Below are 22,879 nucleotides of genomic sequence, written 5' to 3' on the forward strand. Positions count from 1 at the left end.
CACCAACAGCAAAACCAATATTTTTTCCCCCCATTCAATTAAAATGCCTTACCCTACTTCCGCAAATCAGCAATTCAATCTCCTCAGGTCTAAATAAATATTTTAGGGGAGATTCGTTGGTTACCATGTGGAATCCTCTTCGAAAGGCCTTAAATTGTTTTTCCACTGATTTGTTCAGAATGTAGTCAGAATACAGATTAACAAATTCCTGTTTAATAAAAAAAGCCGACAACATCAAGCTTCTTTACTAGGTCAGGTATGAGCCTTTGTCCCAAATAAAGAGAACTAGGCTTTCCCCACCATCCTCTCAAAAACTAGATATGAACTTCCTCTCGTTTAGTAGCTCTAAGACTTACACATCTATAAGATTTTACGAATTCTACAAACTTCAAATTATTTCAAAAACAAGAACTATATGTTTTCTTTATTTACCATTCACCTCTTCAAGGCTGAAATATAATGAAGTTATTAAGTTGCTAATGAACAGTGGCTTTCGATTTCTTAACAAAGGAGTCCCTATCTAACACAAGATACATTTTTATTCATTTAGTCAATGTTACTGATGTGCTTTCCTGACTTGCTTTTACATTATTTGTCATTCTCTTATTTTAAAAATATTAGCTTTAAAAAAATCCTTATTTTACATCAAAGCACAGGCTGCACTCATGGTTCTTTTCCTTATATACTATTCTTCGATGATAAAGAATATATGTAGCTGAGGGCTGAAGGTTTGGGTGACGGATTCTCTGGGCTTAGTTTTTCATTGGCAGAGGTTTAATTACCCCCCCCCCCCCTTTCCCATAACATCTTCAGGACTAAAGATGGATTTAAGTAGGTAATGAAATATCTATAAATGAAAATCCAAGCTTAGAGAACATATCCATTACCATCTTTCCTCAACTTAGTGCATTCTAGGTAATGACTAGGAATTCTGAAAGCTGTAATCTCAATGCCTGTAAAGGAAGCCAAATAGATGTATATCATGATTACCAAGGTGCATCAGAAACGCAGCTAGAAACATCAGAGAAATTCAGCTCCTAGTCAGGCACAAACTTCACTTATCTGAAGCAAAATTCTAGCTCTTATGAAGCTCTAGTTGAAAGTTTATGGCAATACTTTGAATGGTTAAAGAAAGGTTGGGAGCAGACTTTAGTGCTCTATATACTTTTTATCCCTACTGTGGCATGGGTCATTATAGTATTCAAAAATGCAAATCATACAAGCAAAGATCCTGAAAAAAATAATTTGCATAATATAAACAGGTTGCAGAATATATTTACTCAATATGCTATCTTTGCAGTTTTAGAATACCACTTACTTAGATAATCACTGTATAATTGGTGGCAGCCATATTATATTACCTTTCTGTTTTCATTTGTAATAGGGATTGTATCTCCATTTTCCTTTAAATCATGCATCATTGGATTACCAAAGAGATCTGTATGAGATATCTGGAAGGTTATCATCATATCGTCTTCCACACTTCCCTCATACTGCAACAAGTCTCTTAAGCTCTGGTAGAGAACCTAAAACAGTAAATATATTTCATGTAGCCTTAAAAAGCACTACAAGAAGCCTGACACATAGAATGTGTACAAACATTAGGAACCAAGCTAGATGTAGGCATCTCTTGTAACAGTTATTTGAATATTAAAAGCAACTGTTGGAGATTGAGAATTGGATGAGAAAAAGAAGGAAGTGCCTTAATTTGTTTCTTTCCCCCAAGGAAGCCTTGTTTTAACGAACTACACTTTAAAAGCTGTTTTTCATATCCTGGAAAAATATTGCTTCCAGTAGCTGGAAAAAAGATAGCAAATTTGGCTGAAAAAGTCACAAAATTTAAATCACTCATCACCATTCCTCTAATCAGATACACAGTTTTTCCACATTTAAAAACCTATGCAATATTGGGAGCATACTGATAACTTGATTACAAGTAATTATGCTTCAGAAGCTAATGAACCTGGGAGCTGTTCTTTCCTCAAAATGTGGCTTTGCTATGTCATCCTCTGCTAACGTCTATCACCTGGAACAAGCTAGTATGCAATGTTAAGATTTCACAGCTATTTAAAAAGAAATAACAAAGAACCTTCGTCAGTTAAGGCATCCACATTATACATTTCATAGTCACATCACTGCAGGTCATGGCAGTGTTTTTATAAATTAAGTCTGTAGATACTGAATTCTGTTTCAGACAAATAATGGTGTGTGGCCATCTTTTTCAAGATTAGCAGAGAGTTCTAGAGTATATTTATTAGATGTGTACAAATCTTATTTTATACTAACATTCTTAAAATCCACATTAGCAGTTATATGATTGATAGCTTGTATAAATGCAGTGTCAGATACAATCTCAGCAAATTATTATTACTTCTTTATGGAATTCTGAGACAATATTGATCCTCATTTCCCAAGTTTTCTAAATTAAAAATAAGAGATGTACACACCCATACAAAGGTGAATAATCAGAATATACTATAGTGTCACCAGGTTTAAAATATAACAACACTGAAGTGCGGACTTCCAAACAGTAGGACATCTTTAAAGGACTTACAGGATGAGAGTCTGCCAGATCACGGAAAGTTCCTTTTTTGCCCATTAATTTCCTGTAGACAACCATTGGAAAATGGACATCCAGAATACAATTATTGTAAATAGCCAGGCCCAATACAATCCCAATCAGTGTAAACTGTCCCTCAGTTTCAAAAGAGGATGGATTAAACCAAAACAATTTTGTGGATTCATCGTAAGTGAACATTCCTATATAAAAAAAGTTACAGGATTTCAGATTTAATGAGGTTAGGTTCAGTAACTAGACATTTTCTGATTATGAATTTTTTACTTTTAAATTCCATGTGGTATGTAGTCATTTTAATTCACAATATACTACTGTTCAGCACATTAAATAGACATCTGCACTTTATATGAAGGGCTCAAAATGATAAAGCCACCATTGTTTCCTAATATTCATTTCAAATGAACAGAACTTTAAAAGCTCAGCAGTGAGAGAAAACAACCAAGAGTTCAGGCTTTTATCAAGAATAATAAATGACTTTTGTGTGTATCTTTAACACTTTATCGATTCAGAAAAAAGATATAGTAGAAATGTTCCAAACTTTTGCATACATATGCAAAGCACAATGGAAGAGAGCATGAAATAAAATTCCTTATTAAATACCTATGTCAAAAACAACTTGCCCACTTTTTCTAACATTTCAGGGAAATATTAAACTGTAACCACCTTTGAATGTGCAAGATATTTCTGCTAAAGGAGACGTTTTATGTGCATTTTTACAGGCAAAAATCGTATGTATCTTTTTAAGAAGGATATTAGGCAATTTTACTGAAGTAGATTTTTAAAAAAAACCTGAACAAAACCCAATCATCACTGATGATTGACTTTTCTGAGATGAGACAATGAATAATTTCCATCTTCTGTATTAAATAGATTCAAAGCAAAAGCATTCAATCACAGCAGGAATCAACGATCAGTTTAGGTAGTAATCAGGACCATGTGATTTCACAGTAGGTGTGTTTGTATTAATATAAATATTTAAACGTCTAAACAAATAGTGGTGCCAAACTCATAAAATAATATAAAAACTTAAAGGTATTTCAATAATTTGAGTATTGCATGAAACTATGTCAATTTCATTTTTATTTTAGGTCAGCAGATTCCACCCAATGATGTCCTGGATAAATGCTTTATTTACTTGGTAGATTTTTATCTCATTTCCTTGCCCCAAATCAGCTCAAAGTAGCTTACAAGGAGATCTTCATTCACTTTTTCCTCAGAACAGCAAGGTTGGGCTGGTGAGCGTAGCCCTCATCCAGCAAATTTCCATGAGAGGGGATGAACTTGAGGTTGGGCATCCTCAGTCTTGGCACAATACTTTAATCACAGAACATGCAGTGAAAAAATAGTGAGGAGTGCAATTAACCACACACTAACCATGAAAATTACTTACTTACCAATATCGGGGTTGAAGATTTCTTCTACAACTAGTTGAAAAAATTCTTTGGAAACTCCTCCTTCATCAACCCCTTGTTCTCCTTCGAATTCTACATACAACTGCTTTTTCAAATCAGCTGGATTTTCCATTGCAATCATTTCTAACTACAGGGTGAGAAATAATCTTTCAGTAAGTGCATATCATTGAACATGCATGTAATTTTAAAATCATCAAAAGATACAATGCCAAAGCTTAAAAACATCTTTTTAAAGTCCATACTGAGAACATTGTGACTTCATTTTGGGGGAATAGCTACAAGGGGTTTTTATAATATACTTTTACTCTGCCACAGAGAATAGGGTCATAATGAATTTACAAGGGAAGGGATATGCAAGGAACCTGTTTTTGGCTTACCTTGTTGAGAAGCATGCAATTAAATTAACTGGGTTGAAACCTAAGGGTTAGAAGCATGGTAGAAATACACCACATGGGTGACCTTTCAGTGAGGTTGGTGTGGAACAAGGACATATAAAATAGTAAGTTGCTTTGTAAATTGTTTTTCAGATAACTGCCAAAGAGTAAGAATCGAATTGTGGTATCACTATTTGCACTAATCTTCACTCTGGGGTTAGCTTTCAAGAGTCTGCATCTTCTGTCAGCTGCAACTAACTTCCCTTAAAGAGAGTCCTAGCATTGCAGTCTTCTGTACTTTTCCACTGTGCCCTCTCAGAGGGAGAGAGAGAGGGGGGGAGGGAGGGAGGGAGGGAGAGGGATTGATTGATTTCTGCATTCATTACCACCATGAAAGTCTCCAATGTACAGAATGACCTTTTCCCCCTCATCCCCCTACTCAATGATTCACTCTGGGCTGAGGAGTAGTTCAGGAAAGTACGTGTAATCCTTTCCTGAACTTTTTATGCCCCATTTTATTACTTTTCTTGCCACGATTGGTAAGTGAATTGCTGTGCTTGGTAAGTTAGTAACCCAGTTGTTAAGTGAATCTGGTTTCCCCATTGACTTTGATTGTCATAAGGTTGCAAAAGATGATCAGATGACATTGGGGCACAGCACTGGTCATAAATATGAACCAGTTGCCAATCATCTGAATTTTGGTCACATGATCATGGGGATGCTGTAAAAGTTGTAACTGTGAAAAAGAGTCATAAGTCACATTTTGCTGTTGTAATTTGAACCATCACTAAATGAAGTGTTGTAAATCGAGGATTACCTATAAGCTGCAAGAAACACAATGAATTTCAGGATATACCCAATTAGTCTGAAGCATCTGGGACCAATCATGTATTAAAATACCAATAAGCAAATACTTCTTTTGTTTTGCATATTCTACTATTGGTGTCTTTCTCCTTTTCCACGAATGCACCATTTGAAAGGAATGTAAAGTTTTCCCTGGGAAAAGGAATTCTCTTGAGAATCTTGATTTCAACATATTCTAATGACTAATAGCTAGATATGACTTAGATGTGGATCAACATAATATGTGACCCTAAACAATTTAGCCTAAGTTAAGGTTAAACAAGCAATTGCTTAACACAGTATCAGCAATTTATGTTTTAACCTATTAAATCCATATTTTCAGAGAATTAACTGTATTACTGCATTGCAAAATGGAAAAAAATGTTTTTTAAACATATAGGAATTAATTAACAAAGGAAAATCAGCTAAGTCAAATATCATGTACTTAAACAATTAAAATTTAAGGACTCCATCAGAGCTATTAACTGGAAATATTCATGACTTAACAAAACTATAGCACTTACTCAATATAAAAAAGGCAATAGCTGGGGAAAAAAACACTGAAAAAAAGGACAATAACTTCCTGAACTAAAAAATACATTTTCCAAAAAATCTGCTTTTCAGATCCATATTAAAACAAAGATAGTAGTGTTTTCTTCTTCTTCTTTTTACTCTTTGTATCGTTGTCCATGGATACATCAATATGATGGGGTTATCATGATATGTTAATCCATAGCTACTATTGTATATATTCCAAACTTATCTTTCAAAAAAAATGCATGTAGTGCAATTATTTCATCCTTGTAAAGTTAACTTCAAAATGTTTAAATTTTGTTTGAATAATTATATTTGGAATGAAAACTGAAACAAAATACTCTAGAAACGTTCATAGCTAATTGCTTTGGTCTTCATCAAAGAAAAGCTATCAACATTTTTTTCCAGTTAAATTTGAATACTGTTTTATACTTAAAGAAACCAAGCAGATTATGGAATGGTTTTTATTCTACCGCACCAAAACTTTTGTTCTTTGGTCAGATCTAGTGTGTAAATAATTTTTAAGGTACATTTTGAATATGTCCAGAAGACCCCAAAGAATATTAACAAAACATTAAGGCTCCTATTTTTTTTAAACAGCAATAGATGTTTTATATATCAAGTCACTCACCCGAACAAGCGCATCATCTATGATGTGATCACGTCTGACTTTGAGTCGCAAATATGGGTTTAACTGCTGGCCTTGAACTAAACTGTAAAGGACAGTTATACGACGTTCACTGTACATACGGATTCTGTTGTCATAATACAATCCCAGGTTCTTGGTAACGGCATTCAGTATAAAGGGGCATGTCATAAAGGAGAATTTATTTTCTGTTTCTACCTTGAAAAATGTATAATCTTTGTCCATTTCTAGAACATCATTCAGTGGTTCATTGATAAACTCTTCGAAGAGGATAAGTGGCTTTCGGCAATCTATAGTTTTTACGCCAAGTTCAGTTTCCAGAGGGTCTACCCGAGGTCCTTTTTTATTTCTTCTTTCCTCACCCAGGAGTTCTTGTAGAGTTAATTCACTAGATTCTGGGATAGGCTCTTCATCCTCCTCTTCATTGTGATCTGTGTCTATATCTCCTCCGACTACATTTGCATAGTAAACCATTTTTAAGCACTTTGAAGCAGCAACAATTGCATCATCATCATTCACTAAGTTACGACTATTGAATTCATTGCTTATGACTTTGTAGGTTATAAGCTGCTGAAAAGTTTCCATCATTCGTCGAATCTGGTCTGCGCTGTACTTTGACCACAGTCTGACCAATTTTGCTTGAGCTGCAAGGGGTAGCTTACTCATTGCTTTGCAAAACAACGGTAGTGCCATTTCCAGGTACTCAGGACTATGAAGATTACCATTTTCCATAACAATAATAAACAAGTTGAGATAGTTAGGATCTCGAGAGTACACATTATGGTAAGTCAAGTCACATTCAACATTGGGTGACAAGTACACAAGTGCATTTAAAAAGGCAGTTTCTATCTTTTCATTAGAAAGTAATCTATTGTAGACCCGTCTGATTGCATCGATATCTACAGATACTTCATCTGGGCCTAATTTTTGCAGGTTGTTATCCCCCTGTGCACTGTCACCCATTCTTGATGACGACGAGGATGATGATGATGGTGCAACTAAATCTTCTTCCATGGCAGAAGAACATGCAGCCTTTTCTTTTTCATCTTCATCTTTATCTTCATCTTTTCCTTGTAAAGACTTCAATTCTTCCTTAGTATGCTGCTTGGCTTTTCGAAAACTCTGTACCAAGGCCTCAGCACTAGAAAATACTCTCCCAACGACACGGATTAAGGGAGAATAGTCTTCTTTTTCTCTACATAGTTCAAGAATTTCATATACTTTTTCTTCTGTTAAAAAAGTCACATCTAGATATTTAAAAACAGAACCAAAAGTATTATTGAAGTCAAGTTAAATACATTTACATAAAAGGCATAAAAAGAATGGCTATTTACAACTTTCAGCAGCAATTAACAGTTTCTGCAATCAGAACACACAACTTATATTCCTACTTACAAAAACTCTATACCTTACATCTGTTAATTAAGTTCACCCTTTACAAACTATTATGCCAGAGTGAGAGGTGGGGTTTTTTTTTGTTAACATAAAAAACATAATCAACATCTCTAATGGTTAGTTTCCAGTTACATGTAATTTTTGATTTATGATTATAATTGAGCCGGAAATTATGGTAATTAATTGTGGTGATTGTAGAGTGCGTTGGCATGTGATCTGACCCAACTTTAGAACTGCATCCTGACTTTCTTCGTAATACTATCTTCTTCAACCTAGCGCTACAGTTCTTCTGCCCGCTGGCCAGACTTCATCCTATACAGCAGTGTTTCTCAAACTTGGCGACTTTAAGTCCTGTGGACTTCAACTCCCAGAATCCCCCAGCCAGCAGCTGGCTGGGGAATTCTGGGAGTTGAAGTCCACAGGACTTAAAGTCGCCAAGTTTGAGAAACACTGCTATACAGGATGAAATCAATCCGTTAGGCTGTGCTTTTGCTCTCAAAGAAGCTGGGTAAAAAACCCTCCATTCTTATTCAGCCTCCTTGACAGCAAAAATGCTATTTGCCAGAAACATTCTACCCTGTTTGGGGCGAAGTTTCTCCAGAGGACAGTATTTTTGTTCTCAAAAAAGGCTGGATGAAAATGGAATTTCTCCCCCAAGCTACTTTTAAGAGCAAAAATGCTAATGAAGGGACCCGAGTCTGTCAAGCAATGCTTTTGCTCTCAAAGAGGCAGCAAAACCAATATTTGCTGGAGACTGGAGTCTGTTAAGTAGCCTTTTTGGACTTAAAGAGGCTGGCTGAAAAAGGTTTATCCAGAAAGCCAATCTTGGATTTCCGGACAGTTTTTTTTCAGCAAGCCTATAAATGGCAGTATGCTGTGACCAGGGGTGGCATTCACTTACTTTCCCTACTGGTTTTCAAATGTGACTGCACGCTCGCTCGCTGCACTTGCACCCCGCCCGCACATGCACTTTGATTCTGCGTGTAGCTAGCACGCATGCGCATGGCTTGAAAACAAGGCATAGGACATTTTGGAGCCGGAGCAGGCCCACCCATGATTTCCACTACTGGTTCAGGCAAGCCAGTCTGAACCGGCTGAATACCATCTCTGGTTGTGATCTTCCCTGTTGACTTTCTGGGAAAGCCGCAAGAAAGATTACAAATGGTGATCACATGATCACAGGATACCTGGTGACCTGTCATAAGTGCAAACACATCCATCGCCAAGCATCCAGATCATAATCATGTGACTGCAGAATCCACAGATTTGAATGGAGGTTGTGAGTTCCTTTGTTCAGCGCCATTGCAATGTCGAACAGTTGCTGAATGAATGATCATCGAGTGAGGACTATCTGTATTACGATATATACTCGGGATAATAAGTTGCTCTGTTGTCTGATACAATGCAGACTGTACAAAGTCGTATCCAATGTTGCATCCTTGCTGAACATTCTGTAATGCTTACCTTTAAAGTCATCTCTTGGACCTTGCATTTCCTTCTTGTTCATTTTTCTGTCAGAGCAGGCGTTGTTGTGGGCACCTTTGGAATTATTTTCTAAGTAAACCGAGCTTGTTCCTTTCTTGGAGGGATGAGGATCACAGAGTTTCGCATTAATCTTATAAAGGTCGAGGGCTTTAATGGCTGCTGCATTGTTATCCATACGCAGAAAAGTTGGACAGGAAGCACAAAATTCATTCGTGCAGGCTTCATTTCCACAACCCTCAGTTAACTGATGGTAATAGCGTTCTATTAGATGCTTTGCAGCTGCTCGCTTCCTGTACCAAACATTCAAACAGTAAGTACACGGATTAGTATGGCTTGCATATACAACCTCATTCAATTGGTCAGCAAAGCAGATTAGTAAAGCTCTCAAGTAATCTCTCTCAGTTTAAGAGATCTAGACTTATAAGATGCATCTATTAAATAAAATAAAATGAAATTTTATGTTTTATTTTGTATAACTTGATCTAATTTTTTTTTAAAAATGAAGTGTTTAAGAAAGCAGTATTTCTTAGCCAAAGCTTAATTAAACATTAACTTTCAATTCATTTCAACAACAAAAATCCAAGAAAGAAATCCTTAAACTAAGGCCTAAGCACCATGACAGGAAAGTTAACGGTCTTCATCGTATGGAATTTTAGTTAAAACCATGTAAAAATGAAATGAAATATTTCTTTTTGGAATCAGTTCATAGCAGTTTATTTCTGCAAGCTGCCTTGACTATTGAAAAACAGATAGGCTGGACAGAAATTCGATCCATCAATCAGTGCAAGTTAAGTGCAACCTCTAGGCAGAGAACAACACATATCCTTGGTACAATTGAGCCCAAAATTAATGTTGCAAAGTGAGATAATTGTTAAGTTAATTCTGTCTGATTTTATGACCGTTCTTGCCACAATTAAGTGAATCACTGCAGCTGTTAAATTAGTAACACGGTTGTTAAATGAATCTGGGTTTCCCCATTGACTTTGCTTGTCAGAAGGTCACACAAGGGAATCAGGCAACCCTGCAACCATCATAAATATGAGTCAGTTGCCAATTTTGATCACCTGACCATGGGGTTGCTTTAATGGTCGTTAAGCGTGAAAAATGGTCATAAGGCATTTTACAGTGAGGTTGTAACTTCGGACAGTCATTAAATGAACTATTGCAAGTCGAGGATTACCTGTATAAGGTATATATATATAAAAAAGTAACAGGCATAGTCAATTCCTTTTCTGGAGTTATGATCAAGCTCAGGATAAAACTGACATATTTTGTTCTATATGTTGTTTCTCCAATGTTCCATTTCCCCATAATTGGTTTACAAAAATATTCTAAGCCAGACCTAGGCATTTTACCAGCTCCAGGTCACAATCCAGTCCTTTGGTTGTCCCCGTCCGGTTGACGTTACATCAATTGGAAATTAAAAATAGAATATAAATAATGTGCACAATACAACTGCGTTGCTTTTACTTTGAAGGCAATTACTATTCCTTCCCCAATTTATCTAGGTGCATGCGTACCTTACATGTGTGCCTATTCACCTTCACAGCCCTATTGGTTAAACCGCCCACAACTGTTTCAGTTTCTCATGCGACCCCTTCCAATTGATCTTAGTTATGTGCCCACTCCTGGTTTCAATCCATGGAAATTTGAAGAATGCATTTACCACTAAAACAGCAGGCACAAGTTTGATTTCTGCTGTCTGTGGATGAAGCCTCTTACTCTGGCATAAATTGGAAATCGCAGCCGGACCTGAACATTTAGATTCATTGTTAACTATTTCCTACCAAGGCAATAGTTCTTCTACCTTAATATTTGTAATTATTATTCTTGGCCACTCATTAAAGTAATGTAGAGTGCAGCCTGGGGTCAGGTAAAAAGAATTTGAAGTAATCTAAAATTGCATAAAAGATAACTCTTGCTCACCATTTACCGTATGTGTGCATTGTACATAAGCTTGCTATGGTGCTGAGCTGTCATGTTGTTAAATACAAGTGCACACTACACATTTACATTATAAAGAAGCCTCAAGCCCGTATGCATAATTTTACTATTGTAATGGGCTATGCCGAGGTGACTCAATTATTGCTGCTTCATTACTGTAATGCAGTGTTTCTCAATCTTGGCAACTTGAAGATGTCTGGACTTCAACTCCCAGAATTCCCCAGCCAGCATTCGCTGGCTGGGGAATTCTGGGAGTTGAAGTCCAGACATCTTCAAGTTGCCAAGATTGAGAAACATTGCTGTAATGGAATGTAGTAAAGAGGTGGATTCCCAGAAGGGAAGGAGTGCATTCCAGAGAAGTAAGAGACAACTCAGTGCGAATATTGTGTATGAGAGAAAGAGGATAGACAGTCCCTCCCTAATAGTTCATAGGGTATATTGTAGATGTGGACAGTAGAATCTTGAGTCTGGCAAGATTTTGTCTATTGGTGTAAAAACAATAAAGAACTCAGCTGGCAAAAAAACCCACGTCATTCTTGGTTTTGGGCCTGACAAAGTAGTGGACTCAAACTTGTGGACTTTTTGTGCAGGTCTGCATACCAAAAAAAATAAAAACAAAACTCAACCTACCCACCCCACTTAGCATTTACTGTCACTGCTTGCTATGAGGATATTAATTTTGCATAAACATACATTGTCTTGGACAAATGTCTGTAGGTTGGGTGAGAGTTAGCAGTCAGGAATTTACTTTAGTGGTCTAGGATGAACAATAAAGAAGTGTGTTTTCCATCCCCATTATTCTCCATGTCAGAACACTGGAAAGATTTTTAACATTTGTTCTAGCAGTCTTTGTTCTAACAAAACACTTAAAAGATTGCAGTAGAAAGTTCCAAGTATCTCTTCTGTTCTAAGTTCAGAATAAAACTTAAAAAAGAAGCCCTGTTCAAACATTGTCTGAGATACAAGAAATTAGATCCATAGTAGCACAAGGAAAAAAAAATCTGCAAACTGCTGCAGGCAGAAAAGGGATCCCTTCTTTCCACAGCAACCCTTTTAGGCTTTCAAAAATCTGCTGGAACAACATGGAGGTAACTGGGAGCTGCAAGCAGAGAGGGGGAACGAACTAAAAGTGCTCTCTTTTTAGCAACTAATTATCTGAACGACAGATTCTACTGAACTAAATTCATTTCCATAAGCAGAAGGAATCTCCCATTTGTGCAATACCTGGACTTAATCCATTATAAAGAGATGCACAGTATGTATGATAAATAAACAAACAAACATATTAGTACATGGTTGTGATTTAAAATCTACTGATTCAACTATGCAAGACTCTGTAAAAGCAGTACATTAATTTTAATTTTATAATAATTTGCATATTTGGCAAAGAACAAGAGAGGGCGTGCAGCCCTCATGGGCTTCGTTTTAGGCTGCGACAGCTTCCTGCAATCCTTTGCTAGTGAAAATGGAGTTCGGTGGGGGGGGGGGGGGGCGTGCAGCGCTCCTGAGCTCTGTTTTCACTGGCAGAGGGCTGCAGGAGGCTGTTGGAGCCCAAAATGGAGCCTTGATGAGTGATATCAAGCTGGCCATGCCCTCCCCCCGAGGTCAAACACAAACCTGATGCAGCCCTCAATGGAACTGAGTTTGACACCCCTGCATTAGACCAATCTGACTGTCAATTAACAAATGTAATCACAGTAAACTAACCTTATACCTTGTAAATGACCATCAAAACATGGTTTTGATACTGCTTTGTAATTGTGGCTTCTTAAAACCTCTAAACTACTCATTTTGAATTTAAATTTAATTTTAAATTAAAGTAGACAAGAAGCAGACTTACGCCTTTAAAAGCAATTTAAATATTCCCCAGTCATATACAATATTAACTAAGGAACATTTGATTTTAAGAGTATAAGTAATTGTTGGATATAAGGACTAATCCTCTCGTGATATACGTGATCACTTGGTACTCCCCCAAATGCATTAATGCAGCTGCTTGTCCCAGGATAAAGATACTGGCAGGAGATTGGGGGGGGGGGGATGAAGCTAGGGACAGTAGGAGTATGTAAAGACAACTGTCTGATGTATATTCAGATTTTTAGTACTGTATTTTACTTAAAATGACAGAGAGGTTAGTATGTAGCAAGATTGGTATTGAGGGACTGGGATACAAGAATAATTAAAATGCTTTGTTTTAAGTAGCTTTTTTACCTTAATCAAATAACTATAGAAGATTCTGGTGGGCTTTTCTTAGCTAGTATGTTACTACCTCAGCTTAATAGGATACTATGCAGGGGAGAAAGTTTTAAATTTTGCCTATAATTAGACACATTTCTTAAATAAAACAAAAATACTATTTAGATCAGGGGTAGTCAACCTTTTTATACCTACCGCCCACTTTTGTATCTCTTTTAGTAGTAAAATTTTCTAACCGCCCACTGGTTCCACAGTAATGGTGATTTATAAAGTAGGGAAGTAACTTTACGTTATAAAATTTATAAAGCAGAGTTACAGCAAACCCCTACTGCCCCCCCATGAAAGCTGGAACGCCCACTAGTGAGCGGTAGGGACCAGGTTGACTACCACTGATTTAGATTGATCCAATTCAACTTTCAAGAAGAAAAGAATTGTAAATCCCTTAAACAGGAGAGGTTCAAATATTTATAAAAAATAATTTCTCAATATGCAAAATATATTACCCTGTTTCCCCCCAAATAAGACCTCCCTGGATAATAAGCCCAATCGGGCTTTTGAGCGCATGCGCTAAAGTAAGCCCTCCCCAGAAAATATTGCAACAGCAGCAGCCAAGAGGTGACCACGCTCACTGCCTCCGGCACCTCAAAAACAATAAGACCTCCTCAAAAATAAGGCCAAGCACTTTTTCAGGGGTCAAAAGAAAATAAGACCTTGTCTTATTTTCGGGGAAACACGGTAATACTTTCAAATCAGTTTCATTGACTAAAGAAATATTTCAGAACAACTTCATGCAGAGCTTTATACAATGAGATTTTACATGCGAGGAAATACTAAAGAAGAATATTAGGTAATTTATAGCATGCCGTAAGTTGATATGGTAAATAAAAAAGAGAATCATCAATCTTTAAGACTGGCAAGACCTTTCACAATTTTTTGTGGCATTGAGACTATAGATTTCCCCCAAAAAACAAAGAATTAAATTGGATTTAGATCAGTTACAGTTCTTGGATAGATTTATTTATTTATACTATTTTTATGCTTTCTGCCTCAATCATGACAGTTTACATAAAGTATAAAAATATTGAAATAGCAGAATAACATAGAACGAAAACAAAAAATGAAAACAAAATAACATAAGCAAGGAAACAATCTAAGTCACAGAGAATTTGGTTAGCTTTGTTTATTTTATATTAATTTTTGCTATTATGGTTGCAGCTCTAAGGGCAAACAGGTATCATTTTACAATAACAATATTACAGTTAAGTTTGTTTCCAGACAGAATTCAAAGGCAAAGCTGGAATTTGGAATTCATTCAGGTAAAGAATTTAGACTTTCTGCAAAAATCTGGATCAAATCTGAGGTCTTCTGTTCAGGTTTTACTAGGGGTGATTTCTCTTTTACGTATATATGAGATACACCTACATGTTTTTCTTTTTTCTACTATGGCCTAGTCACACTTATGAAATGTGTTTGTATGTGTGCACACCCCTTCAAGTCACTGACTCCTAGCAACTTCCTGGACCCTGCACTTTTCTTGGAAAGATTTCAGAGATCTGACACAGGGTCTTTCCTAGGGCTATAAGTAACTGGCCCAAGGTCATAGAGCTGGCTTTGTGCCTAAGTAGGGGGTAGGAACTACGGTAGAACTCAATCTCCCAGTTTGTAACCCAGTACTTTATCCACTACATTAAACTGGGTTTTGTAAAGCTTGATCATATTTGTAGACCACCTTCTTTGTTCACCTTCAGATGCCATAAACAAACAAACTAACAAATATCTTTAATGAACTTTATTTTTGGTGATATTGAAGCAGTATTTATTTCTTGGTTTCCTTTCTTGATTTCTAAACTTGGATTCATTTTAAGGATTTACTGGGATATGTCATTTTATGTTAGGATGTAAGAAGTACAGTGGTTCGCATAGTTAGGATGCTGGATTGACAAGTAGCCTTTGAGATCCAAGTCCTTCCAAGGAACGGGATGGGCTCCTGTCCTTTACTCCAGCTCCTGCAAGGGACATTAAAGGAGCCCTCCAATGGGTGTTCCCTGGGCAAAGATGAAGTCTCTGCAACCTGGAAGCACCTCGGTGCTTCTGACACAAGTTGATGTGATGCTACGATGTATAAAACATTTTGTGAATGAGCCATTTCATGCACAGAATAGCTGTTTTTAGGTGATTCATGCCTGCATTCATGGCATATGCTCCTGTGATGCTGTGATGTGTTCCTATGGTGATATAAGGCAGGAAATGGGGAAAAGACAAAGCCAAGGAATAGCCCGTGAAGACATCAGCAATGGTAGTGACAATAGGGAAATAAGGCCTGGAGGGGTCTAGGAAGAATGAGGAGGCAAAAGAACTGATGCACAGACCATGCCGACGAGGAAGGGTCAGCTGTGGTTAGGAAGCATATGCCTATTTTGCCCTACTTGTCATGAAAATTCACTATCATTCCTTCATATTTTGTTTGGCTAAAACCTGGAATGATCAGAATATTTGGGGTTTCATTTCTGTCAAATCACAACCAACTCAAAAGGAACAGCACACAATGGTTTGTATCAGGTTTGAACCAAAGCTCATTTTTCATTTCATACAGGCTCCTACGTTTCAGCCACCTTGGAAATCTTTACTGGATTCTAAATTCCTCTCAAAGTGGCATTCTTTAGCATCGAGTCTAAGTCCCAAAATGCCTCTGGGTCCTGGGTTCTGAGGGAAAAAAATCACAGAGTTTCTAAAATCTAAGCAGGCCAGTAACAGAAACCAAATGAACTCGTGATGGTAGAGAGTAATCTAAAGACAGAAAATGAAAGCAATTTTACCAGCATGTGATCTAAAAGATGTTTAATGACTAGTAGTCATTAATATTCCAAATGGGTAAATTAGCACAAAACATTGCCCTCGTCTTCTTTGTACTATGAACAACTAAAATATTTATTTTGTTTCAAGAGAAATTATGATAGAGGCAATACAAGATGAGATAAAATTATGAGACTGAAAATCAATTTAACATTATAGTTTGAAATAACTAATGAAGTAAATCTTGCTTATCTGAATATCAGAAAGAAAAAAAGCAATAAAGTAACTGACAATCTAGTGTTGAAAACAAACATTTTAATACAGTAATTTGGGGTTATGTTTGCTTCTCATTCAAGAAGCTGAAATCAGAACTGAACTGAAGAAACTTTTTGGATGAGAAACAAAATGTTTTCCTAGAAAAAAAAACCAAGAAGTCCACTTGCCTTTTGAAAATGTACCTTGGGTATATGAAGTGTCTTCTTTATGTAGTTTTAGGATGGAACAACAAAGCGATGCAGTCCCTTTCTAAACATTGGCAAATGTTTACCTAAGTTTAACAAAGCTTGTAGAAAGCTTGGTTTGGAAAGATGTATGTAAATGAAATAACATGCAACACATTTTACAATACATGATGCTACCACAAGTGAAAAACCTAATAAAGAAAATACCCTAAAATTTTGGAAGACCTTGTGGAAAAAGAACAAAAAGCACAATGGGAATGCAAAAATGGTCAAGCAGGTTGAAAGCACTGTAAAAGCGACTAGAATGGGAGATGTTCATATAACAACAGAAATGGTGCAAAATCAAGCAAAGAAGGTCAAGAACTGATGTGCCCATGGTTTAGATGAGCTGCATGGTTTCTGGTTGAAATTATTAACAGGTTTGCATGCAAGATTAGCAAACCAGATGAATCAGATTCTGGAAACACCAGAAAGCTAACAATTGGAAGAACTTTTTGATTCAAAAGTATAAAGAAAAGGGAAATAAACCTGAAAATTACAGGCCAATAACTTGCCTGCCAACAACATACACATTATTTACAGGCATTATTGCAAATCAAATGTATGGATTTTGGAAAAAATAAATTGGAAAACAAGATTTGCTGCCTGTAGAACAGAAAGGGTGCTGCAAAAATTCAAGAGGAACCAAAGACGAACTGATAATTGATAAACTGGTTTTGAAGAATTCAAAGAAAAGGCAAACAAATTTATTCGTGGCTTGGATTGGTTATGAGAAAGCATTCTGATTCTGTTCCACACAGCTGGATTGAGAAATGCTTAGACATTTTTGGAATTAGCGGCAACATCCAGAAATTCCTGAAGACTTGCATGAAGCTATGGCAAACTAAGTTGATGGCCTGTGGAGAAGAACTTGGTGAAGTTGAAATCAAACAAGGAATCTTCCAAGTTGCCTCATTGTCACCTCTGTTATTTGTACCTTCAATGGAGCCACTAACAAGCATTTTGAACAAGACAAACTGTGGCTATGAATTGGCTAAACAGGGTTTGAAAATTTCCCACTTGCTCTACATGGATGATTTAAAATTCACTGGAAAAACAAAAGCTGAATTGAACTCACTGCTCAAAAGCACGGAGGAGTTTAGCAGAGACACTGAAATACAATGGCATTGACAAATGTGCAACGATACATGGAAATTTATCAGATCCAACTTACTAGATCTGAATATTCTGACTTTGCAACAAAAAAAAATATCTTACTGGAACTGCCTATCTACTCAGATGTTACCTTAACAGCTCTTAAAGGGTACTTAGCTAGGACTTGAACTGTAAAGTTTTGAACCTATAAAGGACTTGAACTGTAAAGTCAGAATCAAATTTAAGATTAAATCATCAACAACAGGTACCATACCCAAAAAATCTTGAATGGCACTTGGAAAATATGTGCATTGACAAAATTTCCTTCTGACAATTACAAAATGCCACATTGCTTGGGTCTGCACATACAGTAAATTACGGTGATATATTGCAACATCCCAAGTTCTTGAGAAGAACAGGATGTGCAGAAAGGCCAACAAAAGCTAAAGAACTGGCAGCTATAATTTCACATTTTGTGCATATAACAATAAAGACAAAATCACCACCAGTCAATTGCAAAAGACATCTTTACTTGGAAGAGCTTATATTCTTTAACACCATCAAACAACATCTACCTATCCCAGGTGCTTGGAAACAATAAAAATGCCAAATGCCAAGATTAATGAAAAGAAGGACTAGGGGAGACATGATAGCAATGTTCCAATATCTCAGGGGTTACCACAAAGAAGAGGGAGTCAAACTATTCTCCAGGGCACCTGAGTGTAGAACAAGAAGCAATGGGTGGAAACTAATCAAGGACAGAAGGAACTTAGAACTGAGGAGAAATTTCCTGACAGTTAGAACAATTAATCAGTGGAAGAGCTTCCCTCTTGTGAAGTTGTGAATGTCCCAACACTGGAAGTCTTTAAGAAGATGTTGGATAGCCATTTGTCTGAAACTGACCATTGGCTTACCTGAAGGGTCGTTCTTGGTGCACTGCAGGAGTGTCCAAGCAAGGGTTAAATTCTGTCCCACTGCCCAAGGACTGGATTGAAAATCTTTGGCCACACCCTCTGGCTCCTTCCATGCTCAGTTTTTCAATGAAGGCATGGTCCATCTGAGACGGATGTCCGTCAGGCAAAGCATCCTCACATGGAAAAGCAGGACATCCTGGAAATAATACCCCCGTGTGGGGTTGGACACTCCTGCAGTGTACCGAGAATGACCCTTCAGGTAAGCCAATGGTCATTCTCCGGTGCACTGCTTGGAGTGTCCAAGCAAGGGAGATGCCCAAACAAAATGTCACTAGGGCGGGTGCCTCCAATGAGGTCCACAATCCACATCAAGATTCGGCAGAAACCACGATCTGCAAGACACGTCTCCTGAAGGCAGCATCCGCAGAGGCATATTTGTCCAGTTTGTAGTGCCTAACAAATAAGGATGGCATCGCCCAGGTCGCGGCTTTGCAGATCTCCTCAATCGAGGCCTGGGTAGCCCAGGCCATGGTAGTCGCTGCACTTTGGGTCAAGTGCGCTGTCAGTCTGGGAGGTGTAGACCTACCCTGGTATTCGTAGGCGAGGGAAATACAAGCCTTGAGCCAGCGACTGATGGTGGAAGATGAAACCTTCCGGCCCATGGCCGCTGGTTGAAATGATACAAATAAGACCTCCGAGCATCGGAAAGAGGATGTACGCTTGATGTACCGCTTCAATGCTCTCCGCACGTCGAGGATATGCCAGTGGTGTTCTCTAGGATGCGAGGGCCTCAGGCAAAAGCTCAGCACGAGCTCCTGGGCCCTGTGAAAGTAGGAATTGATCTTCGGGATAAACGATGGGTCCAGCTAGAGAATGATCCTGTCTCTGTGGATGAGGCACAAATCCTCCCTGATTGACAGGGCTGCCAGTTCAGACACTCTCCTCGCCAAGATAATGGTGATGAGGAAGGCTGTCTTGAAGGAAAGGTGCCTGATGGAAGAGCGGAGAGGGTCAAAGGGTGGTTCTGATAGAGCCTTGAGGACAACAGCAAGGTCCCAGGACAGATATCGATGGATCACCTGCGGCTGCAGGTTCAATGCGCCCTTAAGGAAGGCCCGTACGCTGGGGTGACGGCTGAGCGGTTGGGAAGAGTCAACAGATATTACAGTGGCTAGTGCAATGACTTGGTGTCATAAAATGTTTGGAGCTAGTCCTTTATCAAATTCCTCTTGGAGGAAGTCCAGTATTTGAGGGAGAGATGCAGACAGTGGCTCTAGGTGATGTGAGCCACACCAGGTGGAGAAGGCAGACCACGTGGCCCCATAGATTTTGGTGGTGGAAGGGCGCCCGGCCGCCTGGATGGTATGAATGACCTTCCTCAAGAAGTTGGCTTGAGCTAGGAGATCCCCCTCAAGTGCCAGGCAGTTAGATTGAGCCATTGGTGCTCTGGGTGTTGTATGACCTCCTGACTGAGGGAGACCAATTCTTGGGGAATTCTCCAAGGCTGGCTTACCGAGAGGTTGGTGAGATCGGCAACCCAAATTCTTCGTGGCCAGTAAGGGGCCACCAGCAGCAGTTCCGCTTGTTCCAGCAGAATCTTCCTCATGACTTGAGGAAGCAGAGGTAATCGTGGGAAGGCGTAAAGCAGGCCCTTGGGCCAAGGGCAGTTGAGCGCGTCTACCCCTTCCACCTGAGGCGAGCTGTACCTGGTGTAAAAGCGGGGAAGTTGGGCGTTCTCCGGGGTGGCGAAGAGGTCGACTAGAGGAGTGCTGAACCTGAGACACAGTTGACGAAACAGGTTTGGGTGTAGGCGCTACTCCGGCTGGTCCAGAGTGGACCTGCTTAACCAATCCGGCCAAACATTGTTTATTCGGCTGCTGCCATTATTTTGTTAATATCTTGGTGGAACTTGGTATTCCCTTGGGGAATACGGGTTAGCAGTTGGCGTAACCAGGCAATGGAAGCCCTGCTAAAGAAGGAGGCTGAGGTGGAAGCCCTAATGGCCCACGCCACAGCCTGGTGGGTCTTAGGACAGGCCCTTTCTGTTCTCTTATCTTCCACCTTGAGCCCTGACAAGAGATCTGGGGGAAGAATAGAATTAGAAGTCAGGGCCGCCACCGGAGCATCAACCTCTGGCAATTTGAGAAGATCTTCATGCCAGACTCTACGGCATAAAGCCGCTTGTCATTACCCCCCGGGGTCACCCAGGTCCCTGGCTGAACCCACTGACGTTGCACAACGTCCTTGAATAACTTGGGCGCAGGCATCAGGTCCTGAGTTTGAATGGTCTCATCAAACAACCCGCCACTGGGGTCAGCAGGGTTTGTAGACTCCTGAGTAACGGTGGGGATCACCTCCTGGTGAGTAATGACCTTTGCCTTATATAATATAGACTTAAATAAGAAAGGTTTGAACAGGCCAGTAAAGGCGGGCTTATCAGTTACTAGACCCTTATCAGTTACTAGATCTCGTTCAGCTAGATCCTCCCCCCCGAGACTGATTCAGCACTAACCACAGAGGGTGGAGGTGAGGAAGGTCTGGGAGTCTTAGACTTGCTCTTGTGACCCTGGCCTGATTTTTCAGCACATTCCTTAAGGCCCTGGGCAATGCCCTGGAATATCGCAGAAGCAATCACTTCCCTCATTTCGGCTGAGATGGTCCCTGGTCTTCCATTGGGTGGGTCCCTGCCCTGGAAGTAGAACTTGAGGCGGCCTACAGGGCACAGAAGGAGGGGGAGGGGGAGAATCCTCCTCCTCATCCCCTACCCCACAGTCAAACAGATCTGCACCCCACCAATAGAAGGGGAAGGGGACCTGGACCCTCCATATGATTGATCTGAGGAGAACTCCCGTGGTTTCCCCCTGCAGGAGGATGGGGAAGGGGCAGGTTAGGAAAGGCCCTGGCTCCCCAGAGACTGAGGTGGATCCGCATGATGGACTTGAGCCACCATGGTGGTTTGCCTCTGCATCCTCTCAAATTGCCTCTCTGGCTTTTTGGCGCCTGGCATCCACTTTATCCTGTCCAGCCGACTCTTTCCTGGAGTAAGGACGCCTGCCAAGCCCCCTTATAGCTTCCCTGGCCGCCCTGCCTGCCCTTCTATTATAGGGTCTATCTACCCCGGTGCAGGGCCCTTGTTCAGGAGCTTCAACAATGGAATCTGTGTCCATGCTGTCCAAGCTGCCGACAGCCGAGCCTGAGGAGATCTTGGGCCTGGAGGCAGATGCTGATTCCACCCACACACTCGCAGAGGCTGAGGCGTTGTGGTCAGGAGAAGGGGCAGAGTTCTGTTCGGCCGCAGATAGAACTTGCTACTGGCAGGGGAAAAGGGCCGTGGAGATGGCAGCTGCCAAGGCCTCTGAACACCCAAGCACTTGCCCGAAACTGCTGCAGGGAGGAGTGGATCCGCTGGGTCCTGGAGCTCCGGCAGCAATGGGCAGCAATTTGGCTTTTTGGTGGAAAAAAAACCACATCCAAAATGGCCACCGCTTTCCAAGATGGCCACGCCCAGTGAGAACACATGGCGCGGTTCCGGCAGAGAAATGCCGCTTCTGGTCAATCCTTTGTTGCGTGGCCTCTGGAAATACCTCCCGAATGCTGGACGGGCCACCGAAGCTTCGGACAGTCCCACTGGTGAAGATCAGCTGCAGCACCGTGGAGGTGACGGGCCGCCCAGGAGGCTGAGAAGTGCGCCGCTCCGTCCAGAGCGAATCCGGCTTCTCAGGGCAAGGCAAACAAAGCTACAGTAAGGAAGGCTAGCTAACTGGGAAAAAAGGAAGGTAAAACAATAAAAATCTAAGCTAAGGAAAATGGTGATTGAACTTTTGTCAACTAAGGCTGTTAAATACATCCGATGGGCTTTGGACTGAATTGAAAAACTGGGGATGGAAGGAGCCAGAGGGCATGGCCAAAGATTTTCAATCCAGTCCTTGGGCAGTGGGACAGAATTTAACCCCTGCTTGGACACTCCAAGCAGTGCACCGGAGAAGGTATAGGTTTCCTGCCTAGGCAGGGGGTTGGACTAGAAGAGCTCCAAGGTCCCTTCCAACTCTGCTATTGTATTATTATTGCAGTGCTTCTCAATTATTTTCTGTCATGCCCCCCCTAGGAAGAAGAAAACATTTCGCGCCCCCCCGCGCGACTGTAAATAGTATCATTTGTCTATAAAATTGT

General features: G+C 39.7%; 2 protein-coding genes across 6 annotated transcripts in view; both read right to left on the reverse strand.

Moving 5' to 3' along the window:
* Positions 1-22,879, reverse strand: part of UBE3A (ubiquitin protein ligase E3A) — a 46,866-nt gene that overhangs the window by 2,610 nt on the left and 21,377 nt on the right. For all 5 annotated transcript variants that reach the window (XM_081946015.1, XM_081946014.1, XM_081946017.1 and 2 more), the window contains 6 exons: positions 9,247-9,557; positions 6,373-7,634; positions 3,973-4,117; positions 2,555-2,760; positions 1,362-1,526; positions 53-208 (listed from right to left, as the gene is read on the reverse strand). In XM_081946015.1, the coding sequence (XP_081802141.1) occupies positions 53-208; positions 1,362-1,526; positions 2,555-2,760; positions 3,973-4,117; positions 6,373-7,634; positions 9,247-9,557 (2,245 nt within the window). The remainder of the gene's footprint in view (positions 1-52; positions 209-1,361; positions 1,527-2,554; positions 2,761-3,972; positions 4,118-6,372; positions 7,635-9,246; positions 9,558-22,879) is intronic.
* Positions 5,040-22,879, reverse strand: part of ATP10A (ATPase phospholipid transporting 10A (putative)) — a 323,794-nt gene continuing 305,954 nt past the window's right edge. Inside the window, exon 22 of the transcript XR_014174818.1 lies at positions 5,040-5,055. The gene's annotated coding sequence lies outside the window, so the exon portion shown is untranslated. The remainder of the gene's footprint in view (positions 5,056-22,879) is intronic.

The sequence above is a fragment of the Natrix helvetica genome (assembly GCF_964273705.1).
Source record: "Natrix helvetica genome assembly, chromosome: 3".
NCBI classification, from domain to species: domain Eukaryota; kingdom Metazoa; phylum Chordata; class Lepidosauria; order Squamata; family Natricidae; genus Natrix; species Natrix helvetica.